Source organism: Ictalurus punctatus, chromosome 19, assembly GCF_001660625.3.
Source record: "Ictalurus punctatus breed USDA103 chromosome 19, Coco_2.0, whole genome shotgun sequence".
Lineage (NCBI taxonomy): Eukaryota > Metazoa > Chordata > Actinopteri > Siluriformes > Ictaluridae > Ictalurus > Ictalurus punctatus.
Window position 1 is genome coordinate 3,809,860 of NC_030434.2, and position 19,079 is coordinate 3,828,938.

The 19,079-nt window shown below is 41.8% G+C and overlaps 1 protein-coding gene across 5 annotated transcripts in view; it reads left to right on the forward strand.

Moving 5' to 3' along the window:
• Positions 1-18,087, forward strand: part of slco1c1 (solute carrier organic anion transporter family, member 1C1) — a 54,286-nt gene extending 36,199 nt beyond the window's left edge. For 3 of the 5 annotated variants that reach the window (XR_008398360.1, XR_008398361.1, XR_008398359.1), the window contains 7 exons: positions 6,096-6,291; positions 6,783-6,948; positions 8,174-8,343; positions 8,942-9,006; positions 9,152-9,269; positions 11,433-16,354; positions 16,525-18,087. Coding sequence is in view for 2 of the 5 variants with exons in the window: in XM_047162233.2 (XP_047018189.1) it covers positions 6,096-6,291; positions 6,783-6,948; positions 8,174-8,343; positions 8,942-9,006; positions 9,152-9,269; positions 11,433-11,658 (941 nt within the window). In the remaining 3 variants the exon portion in view is untranslated. Of the gene's footprint in view, positions 1-6,095; positions 6,292-6,782; positions 6,949-8,173; positions 8,344-8,941; positions 9,007-9,151; positions 9,270-11,432 lie in introns of all 5 variants that reach the window. The other 2 variants (XM_047162233.2, XM_017493674.3) reach the window with 2 other exon arrangements.
• The last annotated feature ends 992 nt before the right edge of the window (positions 18,088-19,079 follow it).

Consider the following 19,079-nt stretch of genomic DNA (forward strand, 5'->3'; position numbering starts at 1 on the left):
GGTTACGAAGATCGACTTTCCGAGATTTTCTATATATTTGAATAGCTCGGGGAACAGACACAGTCTCTATAGTATGTATTACCTTTGCCGGATTTTTAGTTGAACATTGATTATACTGAATGTTATTATTGGAAAATGTACTTACGGTAGGCAGTCACTTGGAGTGTAGCGCCTTGGAAATGTTGTCTGAAAGCAGTTCCGCTCCAAGGCTGCTTAGTGCAGGCCATCAGGACGAAACAACCTAGGACGCTCCCAGAACAGATTCCAGTTATTGACAAACACCAGATTCTGCTCATTACACCAAGAGACTAACCAATCATTTAATGCTAGAAGTCTACTGAACTTTTCTGCTCCACGTCTGTATGTGGGAAGAGGTCCAGAGACGATGATCTTCGCGGTAGGTGATCTGCCTCGTACCGTCTCGATCAGGCTGGAGAAGTCCCTCTTCAGAACCTCCGTCTGCCGCAGCCTGGTGTCGTTCGTCCCCGCGTGCAGCACAACCGCTCCAATGCGCTCGTCCTTCTTCAGTATTACTGGGGGCTAACTGCCCTAACAACCTCATGTCCCCTGATACGTCTCTCCATGGCCCCTCAGGACCGCTCCTCCTTTGTCTGCTTGTCCTTTATGACCATTCTCAGATCAGGCCTAGTAACAGGCCGCGACTGTGGCCACACAGTTCACCTGGCTGTCTGCGGGGGAAGACGGGCTGCCATACTCGCCTTCTGGGTCTCCCTCGCACTAGTGCTGGCCTGGGCTCCACTCATGGATGTCCAGGTGAACTCGACACAACAGGAAAGGAACTGGCTGAATGCCGCCATATGTCGAGCTCTCTCAGCAGGTCTGCTTGGTAGGCCTGCAATACTGCCATTGTCTTCAGTGACCCACAAGCAAAACCCACTACTGCATAGGCCTTGTCCACCAATGCCACAGTGGCCTTACATGGCTTGGATGGAAAAGCATGCCCCCTTAAATTACCTGCCATCAATGGAGAGAGGTAGCTCACAAGCGCCTCCTCCACCTTCAGCATAGCTAAATAGCCATGCCGTTCAATCCCGACGATAGCCAAATAATCCGACATTGCTGGGATATAAATACGGCTTATGCATGGTTTTCCCCCAGAAGCCTGATATTTTGTCATGCACTCCTGGAAAACGGGGGAGTTTCACTGGGGTGAAAAAAGCTCATCCAGCCTTCATAATCACTTCAAGCAGCTCTTTATATGCTGCTCTTAGTTTTTAGCACACCTGGCTCCTCAGAGTCAGAGAGCATTTGTGTGTGTGTGTGTGTGTGTGTGTGTGTGTGTGTGTGTTTGGGGTTATTTTTTTTGGCTTTCCATAGCGGAAGGAGGAGTTGCGACATGAGCTCCAAAATCCAGAGGAGAGCCGGACCCAGAAGACAGAGCAAGAGATAGAGCAGCACTCGTCTCCGGCTCCTCTTCCAAATCCATACGAGATCCCCAGGACCTAAACCAGCCGGCTGCCTTGGCAGAGGCCTGCACAGATCCACGATGCCCTGAAACCCACAAGTTGTGAGCGGTGCTGCCTAATTGTAAGGCGTTCACAATTCACACAGTCAGACCTCTCGAGGGCTGCCCTGGCATGCTCTATCCCTAGACACTTCACACAGAAAGTCTGTCCGTCCTCCCCGTGATGAAATTGGAGCAAGGCATAACACTCTTCCTGAATTTTCTCACATACATTTCTCAATTTTTTTTAAAGGGACAGAAAAGAAAATAGATTTTTCTCTTTTTTTGGAAAAAATAGAGAGAAAATGAAGAGACCTGTTACACAAATGACCAACATGCAGTTTTGCTGAAGATAATGGAGGCTGATGGCATGGTTCACAGGTGTCTTTTATATATCATGCGGCACATTTAATTGCCAGGTCACCTGATCATGGCAGGCCTATAAATAGACATGATGTTACACAAGCTTCAGATACCGGCCATGTGCTAGGGTGCTTCCCACAGCGTTCAGCTAACGAAACGTTGAGTTCCCTAAGAAAGGGAACAATGATTACACAGCAGTAGCTATATAAATTAGAGGCTAGGTAATGATACAACCCCAAGTGGCAGCGCACTTAAACAACAACTTTTTTTTCCCCTCAGGGTATCATCTATATTTATTTAAAGCGACACTCATTATTGAATAAATGGAGGAGAGAAAATCTTACATAGCGTGTGTGTGTGTGTGTGTGTGTGTGTGTGTGTGTGTGCGTGTATGTATATATATATATATAATGGGACATTATTTGCTGGTGTGGTTGAAATTATCGTCCTGTTGTTGTCTTGTTGCATGACCCAATTTTGGCCCAGCTTAAGCTGCTGGGCAGATGACGTCAAATTTGTCTCAAGACTATTCTGGTATAAAGTGAAGTTCAGAATTGTCTCAAAGTTCCCAGGTCCTGTGGCTGCAAAATAAGCCCAAATCATCACCCCTCTACCACAATGCTTGACAGTTGGTATGAGGTGTTTATGTGGTGATATGTGGTGATTCTCCAAACATGTCACCAAGCATGATGAGCAAACCTCCACTTTGGTCTCTCAGTCCAAATAATATTGATCCTGAACATTTGTGGTTTGTTCAGAAGCAATTTTGCAAGCTAACTCATGCTGCCATATTCTTTTTGGAGAGAAGAGACTTTTTCCTAGCCACCCTTACCTGAAAGCCATGCTTATTCATACTTAGTCTTTATCTGATTGTGCTGTCATGAACATAAACTTTGAATTTATTGTGCTTACAGAGGCCTGTATGTCACATTATGTAAAAACCTCTTGGGGTTTTCTCTATATTTCTGAGCATTAAACGGTCTAACCATAGACTGGATTTATTGGAATGACTACTCCTGGAATATTTTTAACTGTCCTGACGGATCTCCATTTGTAAATAATCCTTCTCACTATAGGATGGTGAATTTGACATTTTTGGAGATGGGCGTATATCCCTTCACAGTTTGATGAGCAGCAACAATTTCTTCTCTGAGGTCATGGTTGATGTCCTTTCTTCTTGGAATGATGTATACATACAGCCGAGTGCTCCAGAACATCAAACTGCAAAAACTTCTGCTTTAATTGAGGTAGTCACACTTCTTGATGATTAATTAATCTTCTCATCTTTAATGTGAGAAACAAAGTGAATCTTTTATAGGGAAAAATAGAGAGTGAAAAAATCAATAATGTAGTTGCATACCCCTCAACTAATTACACCACTCTGTAGTTTTGGGTGAGAGTCTATCAGCATGGCACATCTTGACTTGGCAATATTTCAGATCCATGAAGTTGTGAGGGCATCTCCTGTGCACAACTCACTTCAGTTCACCACACAGATTTTTAGTTGGATTCAGATATGGGGTCTAGCTAGGCCATTCACAAAGATCTTCTTTTGTTTATTTGATCTTCTTTGTTGATTTGGATGTTTGCTTGGGGGTCATTGTCATGCTGAAAGGTGAAATTCGTTTTCATCTTCAGCTCACTAGCAGACACCTGAAAGTTTTGCGCTAAAATCGGTTGGTATTTGTAGTTATTCGTGATTCCCTCCACCCTGATAAAAGCCTCAGTTCTGGCTGAAGAAAAGCAGCCCTAAAGCATGATGCATAAACATGTTTCACAGTGGGTATGGTGTTCTTTTGGTGTTGTGCAACTTTTGGTGCCAAACATGCCTTTTGGAATTATGGCATTATTATACCTTTCGCAATTGGTCTCATCAGACCATAACACATTTTGCCACATGGTTTGTGGTGCTTTAGGCAGGCTTGGATGATTTTTGTTAAAAAGGGATTCTGTCTAACCACCCTACTCCATAGCCTCAAATACTCAATTGAAGAATACGAGATACTGTCATTTCAGCAGTCAGATGAAACCAAGAAGAAATCAAGATTGTCTTTCACAGTTGTTATTGTTGAAAGTTTATGAGATTATTCTGAAACGCAATGTAGAACCTGCTTTGTACAATTCTGAATTGCAATCACCACCACAGATGTTGACACAACACACAACTAGCATCAACAAACACACACAGCAGGATGCATATCGACAGATGGTAGACAGTTACGAAGAGCTAAGTAGCAAACTAACACAATACAAAGTCACTGCTACTCCAAATAGGTTGAGGCCACAGGTTGAGGCTCTCACAAAGCTAACTGAATCACTGACAAAGGCAAAAGCTGTTAAAGGTAAACGCAAAGTTACTGATTCTCAGCTGCAGCAAAGGCAAAGACAAGCAGTCTTCCCTGAGTGTAGGGCATTGCATCTTTTCTTTTACAGTTACTGTTTTTGTGTAAAGAGGAAGGACATTGTGTGGTCTTCTTTATAGAGTCGCACAGCTTATCGGAAAGAAGGCGGTTTTCAAATGCCACATTAATGGATTCTCAGTCAAAGCTCTGTTAGACACAGGAGCAGAAGTTAGTATAATAGACTACAATTGGAAAAATAGATACTTGCCTGACCAAGCCTTGCGACCACTATCTGAGATAGTTGGAGGAGGTGATTTCAATGTTTCAGCATTTAACGATGATCCATTTCCATTTGAGGGATGGGTAGAGTTGACTGTGAACCTGCCAGGAAACAATGACCCAATCTTAACCATTTAAAACCTTTCCTGGTTGTGAAAATGTCACTAGAGACCACTGATGGAGTTCAAGCATTGTTGAGGAGCTAATAAATGGTCAAGTGGATAGAGAACATTGCTTACGTGCATTTACAGATGAAAGCTGCATTTGACATCAAAGAGGAACAAGCCAATGCCATGGTAAGCTTCATTCAAGAGCATTTAACCATTAACCAGCAAGCGCTTGTCACAGTAGGCTCAAGGGACATTGTTATACTGCCAGGCCAGATGGGAAGTGTGTTATTCCAGATGACGAACCCTGTGGTGGAAATACACAACTCACCCAGTTAAACATTGGAGAAAGGTTGATTGTGATAGAAGGGAGAGACTTATGTCAAAGTTTCATTGGTCAACCCCACGACATATGAATTCACAATTCGACAGAGAGGAAGTGTTCAGTCCATTGCTAACATTGTTGAGACTGAAGAGGGTCCTCTGAGCAACAGTGACTTACCAGTAAGTCAGGTGGAAATGCCAACTCTTTAAGAGAAGGATGAAGACCACAAAGCTGACCATCTCTGGCACCCACTTGTAGGGCTGTACGATTACGGCCAAAATGATGATCCCGATTATTTTGATCAATATTGAGATCACGATTATTCATTGATTTTAGTGACAACATATTTTTTTTGCACTTTCACATTTAAATAAACAGACCGCTGCTTTCACCTCCATGTTGTGCTACATTCCTGCTCATGTACAAATTTTTGCATCAAATTAGACTGATCCTTAAAGTGCATCATCTCGTAGAAGCAAAATTTAAAAAAAAAAATTTTTTAAGCCCACCACATAAAATAAATCTTGAGTACTATTGAATATCACATTAAATATAAATATTGATATGTAAGTTGTCCGTAATGGAAATCCATTTAAGGGTCAAGGTCACCAATTAACAAAACACAAGAGCATGGACTGGGAAACCAAGGATAGAACTAGTGTAAAGTAACAAATTTGTTCTAAGACAAATATCAGTTATTATACTTTTTGCTTTTAGAGTGTATATGAGGCTTTTGTCCTCTATCACTAAATGTTTGGTCTACAACAATTGTTGACTGGTATAGATTGCATTTATATTCCTCTGAACCCATGGGAAGGCAGGCAACATGTTGGACTAATAGGACTGGCCATATTAACTATCTTAGGGACTGGCAGCACAATTTACTGGCCAATTCCATTTCCATGTTTTGTGCATAACTGTTAGCCTGTGCTGCTTCTGGCTCAGCATCATACCAGATCAGACCTTTGTTTTATATGAGAAAATGTTCTTATCCGCCAATGTTTAGCCTGTATGAACGATTGAAATGGAATATTGATGTAAAATACAAAGGATTAGAGATTCAGAGAGAAGGAAAGCCAGTATACACTACCCTCTTTTTTCATCAGTCAACTTATTGACCCCGATCTTGCTTATGGACCGTGTGTATAGATTTGTTATGGAGTGGGACCGCAGCACTTTGAACTCACTTTACAAAATGCTGGTCTATCTTCCAGGAATGATCAACATCCCAGCTGTTGCCTTGGGTATGTTCTCAGGGGGAGTGCTTATGAAGAAATTCAAGTTGGGAATCATGGGAGCTGCCAAGTTTGCACTGGGAACATCTCTGTTGGGCTACTTCCTCTCTCTGTTCTTCTTTGCCTTGGGTTGTGAGAATACCAAAGTGGCTGGTATCACTGTGTCATATGATGGGTATGTAATTTAATATCCTGAATCTTTAAAACACTAAATGCTGACAAGCTAGCACCCAATCACAAGCGTATCTATGGTTTCATTGTACTTACAACCCTATAGATACTGTTTTACATCACATTTACAAATGTGAAACAGTCTCAGTAGAATATCCCAGACTTAATTTGTATTTCTGAGTGTGTATAACTTAAAATTAGTTATGATATTGGGTAATTAAAAAAATGTGTGGTTGATAAATTGTCACTATTTTAAGTTGAATATCAGGCACTTGGAGTATTCAATTGCTGGAAGAATGTGTGCTGATATTTATTTAGTTTCCTTCAGTTGTTCCTTTAAACCCATTGTATAAAATATGCTGAAGGAAAATTCTGTTAATACACCGATCAAAGCCCAACCTACAACAATGCAAGTTTGTACAAAGTGCTACCAGATGCAGTGCATTTATGATAATAAACTATAATTGTGTGTGTGTGTTTGTACTTGCTGAACAGGATAGAGAATACCTCCATTGAGGAGAGCTCGCTATTTGTGAGCTGTAATGCAGACTGTCTGTGCTCAGACACTGAATGGGACCCAGTGTGTGGTGAGAATGGTCTCACGTATGTCTCCGCGTGCCTGGCTGGGTGCCGGATGTCTCGTGGCTCTGGCGTGGACATGGTAAGCAGGGCCTACAGTGGGGACTGGTATTCTTAACCAAAATCAATGGCCTGTGTTTGTTGTAACAAATCAAATAACCGCTCTTTTCTTGCCTGTTTGCATTTTGTTCAAAGAATGGGATAAAGTTTGTTACCTTTTCTGGCATTTCATCAGACACATCCACTGTTTTCCTTTTCAGCTGTGCATGCGTGCACTCTTTATTACACAAATTATATGTTTAAAAAAAGTACTCTTTATAATATATACTGAATAATCCTATCATTGTATTTTTTCTTAAAAGAACTCTCGCATTAATTTGTAACTTTTAATATATATAAATGATTAGTGATGACATTGAGTAAAAACGGATGGTTGAAAAGTTTTTATTTTATTCCAAGCAAGCCAAATCTTTTTTTTTTTCTCTCCATGAGTAAAATCTGTATTCCAGGCTTGCCACATGAATGGTTCTTTTGTAGGTCTCGTATGTATGATTATAAAATATTTCTTTGAAATGAAAGGATTCGTTCATGTTTCTGGTAGCACTGTTTACTAAGAAATTTATTAATGCGATCAACACGAGTGTCCGGTGTACGGTACAATGAGTACAAAAGTCTACGCACCCGTGTTTAAATTGCAGGTTTTTGTCATGTAAAAAATGAAGCGAAGATCGATTATGTCGGACTTTTTTTTCACACCTTTACTGTGAAATAGCAACAAAATTCAAATGAAAAACAAATAGAAACCCCTGTGTGTGCGCAGTTTGCATGTTCTCCCCGTGCTGCGGGGGTTTCCTCCGGTTACTCCGGTTTCCTCCCCCAGTCCAAAGACATGCATGGTAGTCTGATTGGTGTGTCTAAAGTGTCCGTAGTGTATGAATGGGTGTGTGAGTGTGTATGTGATTGTGCCCTGCGATGGACTGGCACCCTGTCCAGGGTGTACCCCGCCTTGTGCCCGATGCTCCCTGGGATAGGCTCCAGGCTTCCCCGTGACCCTGAAAAGGAGTAAGCGGTAGAAGATGGATGGATGGATGGAACAAATAAGGAACATTTAAGGAAAAACATTATATATAGTGGGGGTGGAAATAAAAAACCTGATGTAGTCTAGGTGTATGAGCACGAATCTTTAGTGACTAGGTGAAGAAAAGTTGTTATGTAACAGAACTGTAAAACCTGTTACATATACTAAATTTTTACTACTTTTTATTCACGTGATTATGTTAACAGTTACTTTGTGTGTATGTGTCCAGATGTTTGAGCAGTGCAGCTGTGTGGCAGGTGGAAACCTAACCGCCTATGTGGGGCAGTGTAGACATAGGGAGAGCTGCCACCAAGTATTCCCCTATTTCCTGGCTTTGTCTGTCATCACTTCCTTTATCATCTCCCTGGGTGGAACACCAGGATACATGCTACTAATCAGGTAAGCTAAATTCAGATAACGATTTATGCATCTAATTAATAATTAATCTGTGAATACATAACTTCTCTAAAAACATCAAGCAGCTTAATTATTAATTCTCAACAACAACAAAAAGCAAGTGTAGTGTTTCAACAAGTGCAGTGGCACAAGACTCGGTCGACCGGTTTGAACGGAATCCATCGTCACTATAATAATCGCTATGAAACCACTCATTCAGGATTGCAGAGACAAGAAAGACAACTAGGATAATTGTATAGGCATACATAGACACAACGTGTGCCGCTCACATCTACAAGAGAGAAAATTCAGCTCTAGCTTTGATTGAAAATGAACGCATTTTATCCATCCATTTAAATATCTCATCCATATTTTCAGTGTCTTACAATTACAATGTTTGATTTATTCATGAATGACACATTTCCCCTAGATGTGAACGAGTGTGTGAATGGGGCCCTGCAATGGCCTTGTGCCCAGGTTTACCCGTATAGGCCCTGGAGTCACTGAGACCCTGACTAGGATAAAGCGGTTCCTGAAAGTGAGTGAGAGTGGGTGGATTTTATGATTGTGTAATTATTTTTCATATTTCTTTGCACTGCAGATGCATCAAGCCAGAGCTGAAGTCCCTCGCTTTAGGATTTCACACCCTGACAACACGCACTCTAGGTAGATGTTTTTCTTAATTGATTTACTAAATGTAAAATTGTGGTATTTTGGTGAAGCAAGTACTTTTCAATTTACAAACTTGATTATGTAGTGGCAATATACCTCTATTTTGGCTAAACCCGGCATAAAAATTGCCATTTAACAGCTGGCATCCCAGCTCCAATATACTTTGGAGCAGTCATTGACACCACATGTCTGAAATGGGGCCATAGGAAGTGTGGAGGAAAAGGAGCATGTAGAATCTACAACACTACTGCCTACAGGTAATAGTTTCACATCAATATGCCCCTCTATGGCTGGAACCGCCATCAGTAACTAATTAGTACTGTATGTTCTGTATTGTTAGCTGTTTTAAGACATTTTAGACAACAATAAACCATTGACACCACAAACAAACCTCAAAGTAAATTAATTTTAGTTTTCTACCACATAAACATAAACATGTCTAATCTGAAATTGATTTGGATAATATATAACGAACAAATTCAGCGAATCCTCATCAGGGCGTAATCTGACATTTTTGAGCATCGATTCTTATGTATTAAATGAAAGTTTTGTCAAATACGTGCCAGTGGCAAATGTTTCTCACAGTTGATCCATTCACACATTAACTAAATCGAGTGAGATGTACTTTTCCACATTTTGTAGCGTTACAATCTGGAAGTGAAATGGACGTTTTTGGGATTTTTTCAATTTGATTTCCACAATATATCTAACATTTAAAGGTGGAAAATATTTTTTATTGTGACACAAATGTTGTTAATGTTTGTCACCCCCTGAGTCAATACTTAGTAGAACCACCTTTGGCTGCAGTTACAGCTGTTGGACTGTCTTTACCAGCTTTACACATCGGGATCCTGATATTTTTGACCATACTTCTTTATAAGCTCTGTAATTCTGAAAGGACACCATTGGTAAATAGCCATTTTCTTTGTCTTGCCACAGATTCTTAATCAGACTGAGGTCTAGGAGTTATCTGGGCCATTCCGACACGTTCAGTTTCTTGGTTTTGAACCACTGCAGTGTAGCTTTGGCAGTATGCTTAGGTTGTTGTCCTGTTGGAAGGTGAAGTCTCTTGCATAGGTTTTCTTACAGGATTGCACTGTATTTGGCTCCATCCATCTTGTCCTTAACCCTGACCAATTTCCCTGTACCTGTTAGTGAAAAACATCCCCACACTGCCATGCATCACTGTGGGGATGGTATTGTCAGGGTGATAAACAGTATTGGGTTTCTACCAAATGTAGCACTATGTGCCAAAAGTGTATGGGAAGAGTATTTCACATCTGGATCTAGATCTAGTATGGAACTCTCCAGTTAGCCTTGGCCTTCTAGAAACTAAAGTATGCCCTTTCCTATCCAGCCGAAAACCACACAAAGAATGGTCGACAAAGGGTTAGGAAGGACAGTTCTTGTTAAACTCCACTTTCTGCCGGCCTGGGTTAGCCATAAACTGCCCTTTGAAGCTCACCTAAGGTTATTTGCAATATACCCAACAATCAGGATGGATAGGAATCTATGATACCCAGGAATCCAAGCCACTCTCTTCCAAATGGAGCCAGGAAGACAATGGGGAAGAAAGTTATCCAAACATACCTCCTTTTTCATGTACTGTGTTGTTTGTGTGATATTTGCATGCTATGTTATTCCTCTGTTTTCTCAAAGACATAGGAAACTAAACAACTAGCTCATATTTGTCACATATGCATTATACAATCACACTTCGAATTTTGGAGTAATTCCATGAATGCATAAAAAATGAAAGCATTTTATGAACATGCAAAAAGTCCCAAAAGTGCAGACCTTGGTGGAGTTCCACCCCAGGACTTCCCTTTGAACAACAACCAATTAGCGGCACTGAATGAGGAGCGTCACGAACCCGGACCCATGTCATCTCACCATAAACATCTGTGAGTTGGGCATTAGATTTTCTTCCACCAGATGATTAAATTCATAGAGGATTGACTCTAAATTCTGGCTCATCCCATCTAAGTCTCAGCCAAGTCTCCACTGTTGCAAGATGTAGACACAGATGTACTTCAGACCTTCAGTGCTATCTCTACTGAAGAATTATGTACAGTGAGTCACAGAGGCCTTGTCCAAGATCTCTGGACAAGCTGACTCAGCTGAGGCTAGGGCAGTGATTTCTGCTGAAAACTGTCCATTGCTGTTAGCTAGAATTAGTACTTTAAGTAGATCAGTCTTTTGCCCACTTCACATAATAAGTTCCAAACAGCTGTCTGCCGTTAGGCTTCATTCCTCTCACTTGAGCTATTTTGTATAAAGTCAATACATATAATCCCAGTCCATTAACATTATCAATGTGGAAAAGTTCAAGGGAGTGAATATGTATGCACGGCACTGGATGTTGTAAATATAAGCTGTCAAACATTTACGTTAGAATTTAGTCTGCTGTACTTTTTCAGGATAGCATATCTGGGCCTAACGCTGGGCCTCAGGACAGCGTCCTTCTTCCTCTGTGCACTGGGTTTGCTGATCTTACAGTGGCATATCAAAAGGCAGAAGACCAGAACAATCTCTAATGGAAGCACTGTCACAGAACTGCAAGCTCTGAGAAAAGAGGAAATCAGCAACTCGGATCAGTCCCCACGGACCTCAGATTATGACCCCGAGAAGGAGACACGCTTGTGACAATGCTTTTATTTGTTTGTAGAGCATAAAAATAAAATCTACTGAACAATGTGAAGTACAGGACATTGAAATTCTGACATTGGAATACGTCACTGAATGTACATGGTTGTAGGTATAAAAAAAAAAGAAAAAAAAAAGATTTCTTTAATTATCTCAATGTTGTTTATTGTGGAAAAGCTTACTTTTTAACAGGAAAGCAAAAATCTTATTTTTGTCTGTATTTTTCTAAATACTAAATTTAATATACTGCCATGTGAGTGTACTACTGGAATGGTTCAAATTAAAATGCAATCCATTTTTTTTTTTTTTTACAATAATTTAGAGTGCTGTTAATGGACATTCAGATGTTATCAGTAATTAGTTGTATATGTATTTTGAGACAAGACAATCAACCATTTTAAAGTTACCAATGCTGAGTATTTAGTCTGAGTACAGATCTAGAATCTTGCCTGCAGATATCAGAGGCACTTAACAGAACAACTGTGTTTATTTGTGCATCATGCACGCTTACAGTACATGTTTGGGGTTTTTTCTGGGACAGCTTGCATGAAGCTTGCAGTTGTAGCGGGTTCGCAGCAGCGACAGGCAGAGAACAGATACACAGAGGCTACTGGAAGGGAATTAGTGCCAGGTTTATTAAACTATTCACAAAAAATACTAAAAATAGAAAAGGGGAAGCATGCAGGAACATTGTGAAGGGCGTGCAGATGGGCGCTGGTGATCCCTCGTGCCAGCTAAGACTGGTCGCAAGAAGAGAGCTGTACATCATTACAGTGGTCGTCTTTATCGCCACAGTTCTCTGGAAACAATTCACGTTTGTAGGCCAATATCGCTCACCTTACTGCTCCCGGCGCACCCTTTTATCCTCTTCCGTTGTCTCATGCGTGGTTTGTACCACCTCGCCCCTCAGCCACGTGCTGATCCTGTGCACACCACTAGGGGTGCTGAAAGGGAACATTCCTTTCAGTCCCCCAGCGGCAGTCGTATGAGGAGTGATCTTCTTCTCTGGGGCACGTAGCTCCGGTCCAACATCCAACATCAGCCCGCCCCCACAAAGCGATTTTTGTGAGTGCTGCCACCCACACCTTGCTTGGTGACTCTGTTGGCATTCCGTGCTTCCACCTTGTATCAGCTGCGTCAGAGTCATAAATCTCCCACTCAAAGGAAAGGATTTTATTGCATGGATTAATGAGTCAGACCCAGTTCTCTGTGTTCCCTCTTTTCTGCTGTGCTCCAGACCTGTATTCCCCGGAAAGACGCTGGGGTTTGATAATCTACAAACAATTTTTTAAATGTCCAAAAAAAATTTACCTCTGACATCTCTCTTCATTCTCCAGGGATCTGTCGAGCACAGTAACAAATTGGTTAGTACATGAGTAGCTTTTAACTCTTTGTGAATACCTGTTCCATTTTGAGCCCTCCTGCTGTGTCTCTTATCTCTATATAGGATGTCCTGATGGGGGCCCATTTTGGGATGTTCATCATAGGTTCTACTACTCACGTACTTCAGATCTTGGGGAAACGCACCATCCTCTGCGCATTTGCCTGTAGCCTTTGTGGCCCTTTACTCCTCAGCCGCTAAGGGCAGGAAATCATTCTTGGCCTCTGCCACTGCACTTGCTGAGGTCCCGGGGGCTTCCGTCAGCCATGTTTCGGACTCTCCAAGGGTGGGTGCACAGGGTGGGTTCTCCATGTGGCACGCCCAGTTGGCCAACAGGGGCTATCCAGTGTGAGCAGCGGATAGGGGTTCCGGGGGGGGAGCTTGTGACGTCCTGGGCCACACCATCGATAGGGTGGCTGTGGCTGGTCGTCTCCTCTCCAGTCAGTTGCTGTTCCGGATGGTGAGGTGGAGGACTTCGGGGCGGGTGAGAAGTTCCAGTCTACAGGCTCCTTTTTGGGTCTCCGGCTGTTCTCCAGAGTCAGCAGAGGTTAAAACTCCATAGTTGCCATCTGTCCTTACCTCTTCGTACTGTTCTGGCACGAGGATACCCGTCCTCTCCCTTTTTGGCTTTTCCTTTGTCCAGGCAGCCGGTTTGACAGACCTTTTCCATTGTCTGTCTGGGCGAGTCTCTGGTGGGTGGGTTGAATAACTCAACAGGGGCTGGAGAGGGGAGCAGCTTTGGCTCTGGTGAGTTTACTCTCCCATGACGTTCTCAGCTCCATGTACTTGTTTCTGGTGGGGGGTTCATGTCTGTGCTCAAAGGCCGCATTCTCCACCAGTGTGGCGGGTTTACAGCAGAGCACAGACAGACAGAGGCAACTGGAGGTGAATTAGTGGCAGGTTTATTAAACTATTCACAAAAAAATACTAAAAATAGAAAAGGGGAAGTGTGCAGGAGCATTGTGAAGGGAGTGCTAATGGCGACTAGCGATCCCTCATCCCAACTGAGACTGGTCGCGAGGAGAGAGCTATGCAGCATTGCAGCGGGGGTTCTGAAATGAGGAAAACATTCACAGAGGAAACAGCAACAATGGGCAACAGATGGGAAGTCTTTCTTGGCCCAGTCCTCTAGAAACAATTAAAAAAAAGAGACAGAGTTAACTATTTTTAGACCAATATCATTCACCTTGCTGCTCCCGGCGTGCCCTTTTATGCTCTTCCGCTGCCTCTGTGATGGTAGAGAGCCACCACTGCAATCAGTGCTCACCAGACGTGCGTGGTTGGGACCGCCCCGCCTCTCAGCCACGCACTGATTCTGTGCAAACCACTAGGGGTGCTGAAAGGGAACATTCCTTTCAGCATCCCAGCGGCAGTCCTATGAGGAGCGACGTTCTTCTCTGGGGCGTGTAGCTCCAGTCTGACGTCACATTGTTCATTCCATAGAATGAACTACACACAGGAGCTCCTCGCAAGATTTATGACCAGGAACTCAGAAGAGTAGCCCAGGAGCCACGGACCACTCGGAAAGAGCTCCAGAAACACTTTTTGTCTGTCATACTACACACCATTTTTGAAGAAGAAATAGCACTGCACATCACCCTAAAAACACTACACCAGCAGTGAAGTTTGGAGATGGAAGCATCATGGTGTGGGGCTGCTTTTCATCATATGGTACTGGCAGACTTCATATAATTGAAGGAACGATGAATGGAGCCCTTTACCGGGAGATTGTTGAGAAGAATCTGCTGCCATCCACCAGATGATGATGAAGATGAGACATGGGTGGACCTTCCAGCAGGACAACGGTCCAAAGCATTGTGAGAGAAATTGAAACACATCATGCTTTAAGTGAGGAGAGGTACAGCCAGAAAGACTGTGTCAAAGGAGGAGTTTAGAGAGGATGTGGAACAAAGACTTTCAGTTGTGGTGGAGCTTAGATTGCAGGTGAAGTTCTCTGTGTAATATTCAGGTTACCTCCCCACCCACACCTATGGTCATGAGCTGTGAGCAGTGACCGAAAGAATAATGTTGCTCTGTGTCAATCGACTTATCGCACGATATATGGAAGTGAGCTCGATCATTTTTGGTGATGCGATATATTGCGATTGATCATTTTTAATAATTGAAAATAATGATTATATTCATTTTTACATAAAAATTAATGTCACCAGCATTTTAGTCGATCATACCGCCTCTGTCATCTCGTCTGTTTTCCGTGGTAGAGATGAGGCTCATGCAGAGTCTCCACACACACACACACACACACACACACACACACACACACACGCGCAGACAGGGACAGGTGTCCACTGCGTGATGTAGGGTTTCATGACAACTACAGCCAGTTAGGAAGAATAAGTCCCAATGGACTTGGTTTCAAAGCTGCAATCTTCAGCTCCGGTGTGGGAACATTTTGGCTGTAAGCCAAATGAGAGCACAGAGTCAATTAGCGTGAACGATCCAGTATATCGACTTTGTTTAAAAATAGTGGCAACGAAAAGAGGCAACACGACTAACCTAAAATCTCACCTAAAACATAACCATCCCACCCAGTTTTTCAACTTGGGAACAACAACCGCAGCTGGAGGTGGAGAGCGGTCTTCCAGACAGTTATCTGTTACAGATGCCGTTTCCCGGCAGTGCAAATATAAACGTGACAGCGCGAAACGGCACACGCTCACAGATTGCGTAACTCGCTATATAGCCAAAGAGATGCAGCCATTAAACACGGTCGAAAAACCAGCATTTAAAAATATGCTGCAAACTTATGACAAACAGTACGACTTGCCAAAGAAAACATACATCTCCCAAACTGCCATTCCATCCTTGTATAACAAAGTAACAGACAACATTCTGAAGGAGATATGACATCTCCTTTTACTGCAATTACATATATGTGGTCAAGCTCAAATACCACCCCATACATGAGCTTGACCACACACTACATAACTGCTGACTGGACTCTGCAGTCAAAGTGTTTAGAGACCAGATACATACCCCAGAAGCACACTGCTGATGTACTTGCTGAAGCCCTTCAGTCTGCTTTAGCAGACTGGGAATTGGATGAGCGCAAAATGGCCTCTATCACTACAGACAACGGTGCTAACATTGTGGCTGGAATACGCAAACTTGTCTGGCCATGGCTCAATTGCTTTGACCACAACCTCCATTTGGCTGTTTCCCCTGGACTGTACAGTGACAAGGATTGCACCATGGGTGTGCCATGGGACTTTAGGACTCCTGAGCTGTCTAAAGAAGAGAGACCTGAGAAAGGCACAGACTGAAACCAATGTCTCCCAACACAATCTAGTACTGGTGAGTGATGATAACATGTCATTATACAACACAAAATATTTAAAGGGTTAATATAAAATTATTCACAATTATTTGTGATTAAATAAAGCAAATTTAAAAAGTAGTATTCGTTGAATAATGTTAGTTTCGACAAACTTAAGAATATAAAACCAACGTTATCTTTTCCACAGGATGTCGCCACACGATGGGGCACCAAGCGAAAAATGATAGAGAGTGTGCTGGAGCAACTCCCATCCATAAAACATGTCCTGGTTGAAGATCGAAAACATGGCCACCTCAACCCAACCAGACAGGATGTTTCTGTGTTGGAATCCATTAACGCAACCATGAAGCCAGTGGCTGATTTCACGGATGTCCTGTCAGGGGAAAAATTTCACTGTGTCCTCAGTCAAACCTGTGCTGGGATTACTTAAAGGCGAACTTTTATCACCAGACCACACTGACGCTGCACTGACAGCAAACATAAAGGCAAACATGTGGGTATTGACAGAGAAATACAGCCCATCTGAAATCCAAAACCTTCTGACAAAGGCCACCATCTTGGATCCAAGATATCATGGCACCATGGAGGACGCGGAGATCTTGGATGATGTCAAAGAAAATCTCTTGCGAGAACTACTAGACATGAACAAAGAACAAAAAAAAAAAAAGGAGGAAGTGCCAATGGTGAGAGCTGCGTTAAAGCTGCAGGGGGAAATGAAGGATCTGAAGCTGAACCTCCAGCAATCAAGAAGAAGAGGCTGTGTGAACTTCTCCAGAACAGAACCCAACTTACAAGGCACCAGACTCAGGCATCGGTAACAAAAAGAGTGCAGGCTGATGCGGAGCTGACCAAGTTCCTCCAGGAAGAAGCACTTGATGCATCATCTGATCCCTCGATGTGGTGGTGTAATAACCATAGAAGATTTCTTCTAATAGCCAAGTTATCACAAAAATACTAGCTCAGAAAGAATGTTTAGCACAGCTGGTAACATTGTTACCCCAGAAAGATCCTGCCTTAATCCCCACAGGGTGAACATGGTGTTCCTTTCCCAGAATCTGCCTAACAATTAAAAATGGATTTGGCAGATTTGGCCTGTTGAGGCATCTGTGCCTCTGTGTGAGACTTTAAAAGTCTAAACCGACTTTGTTAAACGTGTTACTTTGTTTTCTTCTAGTTCTTCTTACCTTACACTTTTTTTGTTAACAAAGGTGTATTTATTATTTATTTATGTTTTATGCATTTAGGATATATTTTTTGACATTTTGATTCCAATGTTCTTAAGAATTAAAAGTTCTTTGTTATTTGAAAGAGTGTATTTGCATTATTATGCTATTATATTGCCATATTGTCATTAAATAATCAGCGGCATCAATCAAACGGTCTTAAAATGACAATAATATAGTTTATCGCAATGCATTTTGGGACAGTATGTCACACAGCTAAAGTAGTTATCGTGACAGCTCTAGGCATGTTGACAATCTGGGACAGCCTCAGGGTACAGCCGCTGCTCCTCCGAATTGAAGGGAATCCCCACTAGAGCTGAATCAGATCTCCAGACAGACTCAGGACCTGCCTGAGAAAGTATATTTCACAGTTGACCTGTCTTCATGTCTGACGATTCCCCAGGATTTATGATATTAGTCCACAAATGAAGTTCAGTCATTTTAGTAATCCGTTTTAAAAACTTAGTTCATGTAAACATCACATCACTCTGTTTGTAGTTTATCAGGAACAGTAAAAAAAATAATAATAATAATAATAATAATAATAATAATAAAATGAAAAGTGGAGGTATGCAAATTTTGTGCATTGTTGAACATATCAAAGTACTGCAGTGAGCAACAGCAGTGCTGAAATGAACCCATCTGAAGTTTTCTTTTGTAAATTGTTTTACTTGTAGTATATATTCTTATTACAAAATACCAAGTGTCAATCACTTATCACTGTGCGCTGCTTTCTTCATCCCCATCTCCAAGGTTCATTTGTAGGAAACTTAGGCTATTTTTAACCACAGAAAATGTACAACTAAACTGGTTGCTATTAAATCAGCAGGTAAACAATGGTTGACGTGTGCAGTGTGAATTGCTCACAAATATTAACACGGTACATAATAAGTACACTTGCACCAGCTATATATTTGTTGCACCCAACATTTAGCTCTAGTAATATATTCAAATTAAGCAAATCACTAAACTGATGTAATATACAATTTTCGTCTAAGTTAAACCTAATTAGCCAGTTTGTAGCTGTAGCTAAAATGCAGGTAAAATGAATACGAGGAAATGTCGTAGCTAGCATGAATTCGCTTTTTCACTAAAACTACCTCTATGAGCAGAACTTAGCAAGCTAGGACAGTTAACACAATGATGGGAAGATGAAACAGCAATACAAAATCCTGTTCCAGGTAAACTGAATAAAACTGACATTTAAATAGCTTTAGCAAATGACATATCAATCCTCTCTCACAGATCAAAACTGTTTTATTCAATTAGCACATTTCTAGCTAGCCATTAGCTAACGCTAACTGTATAATAGCTTAGCAGAAAGTTCGTTGTCACCTTACCAGTGGAATTTAGCTAGGCTGCAGAACAAGGAAAGAATGTTATATAATAATGTTAGCTGACAGAAGGTTGCAGTCTGTAACATTACAAATGGTAACCAACGTGTTAAAAAAAAAAAAAAACGGATTTAAAAAAAGGGTTAAAAATATATATGAACAAGGCAATTTTATGGGGGTTTTTC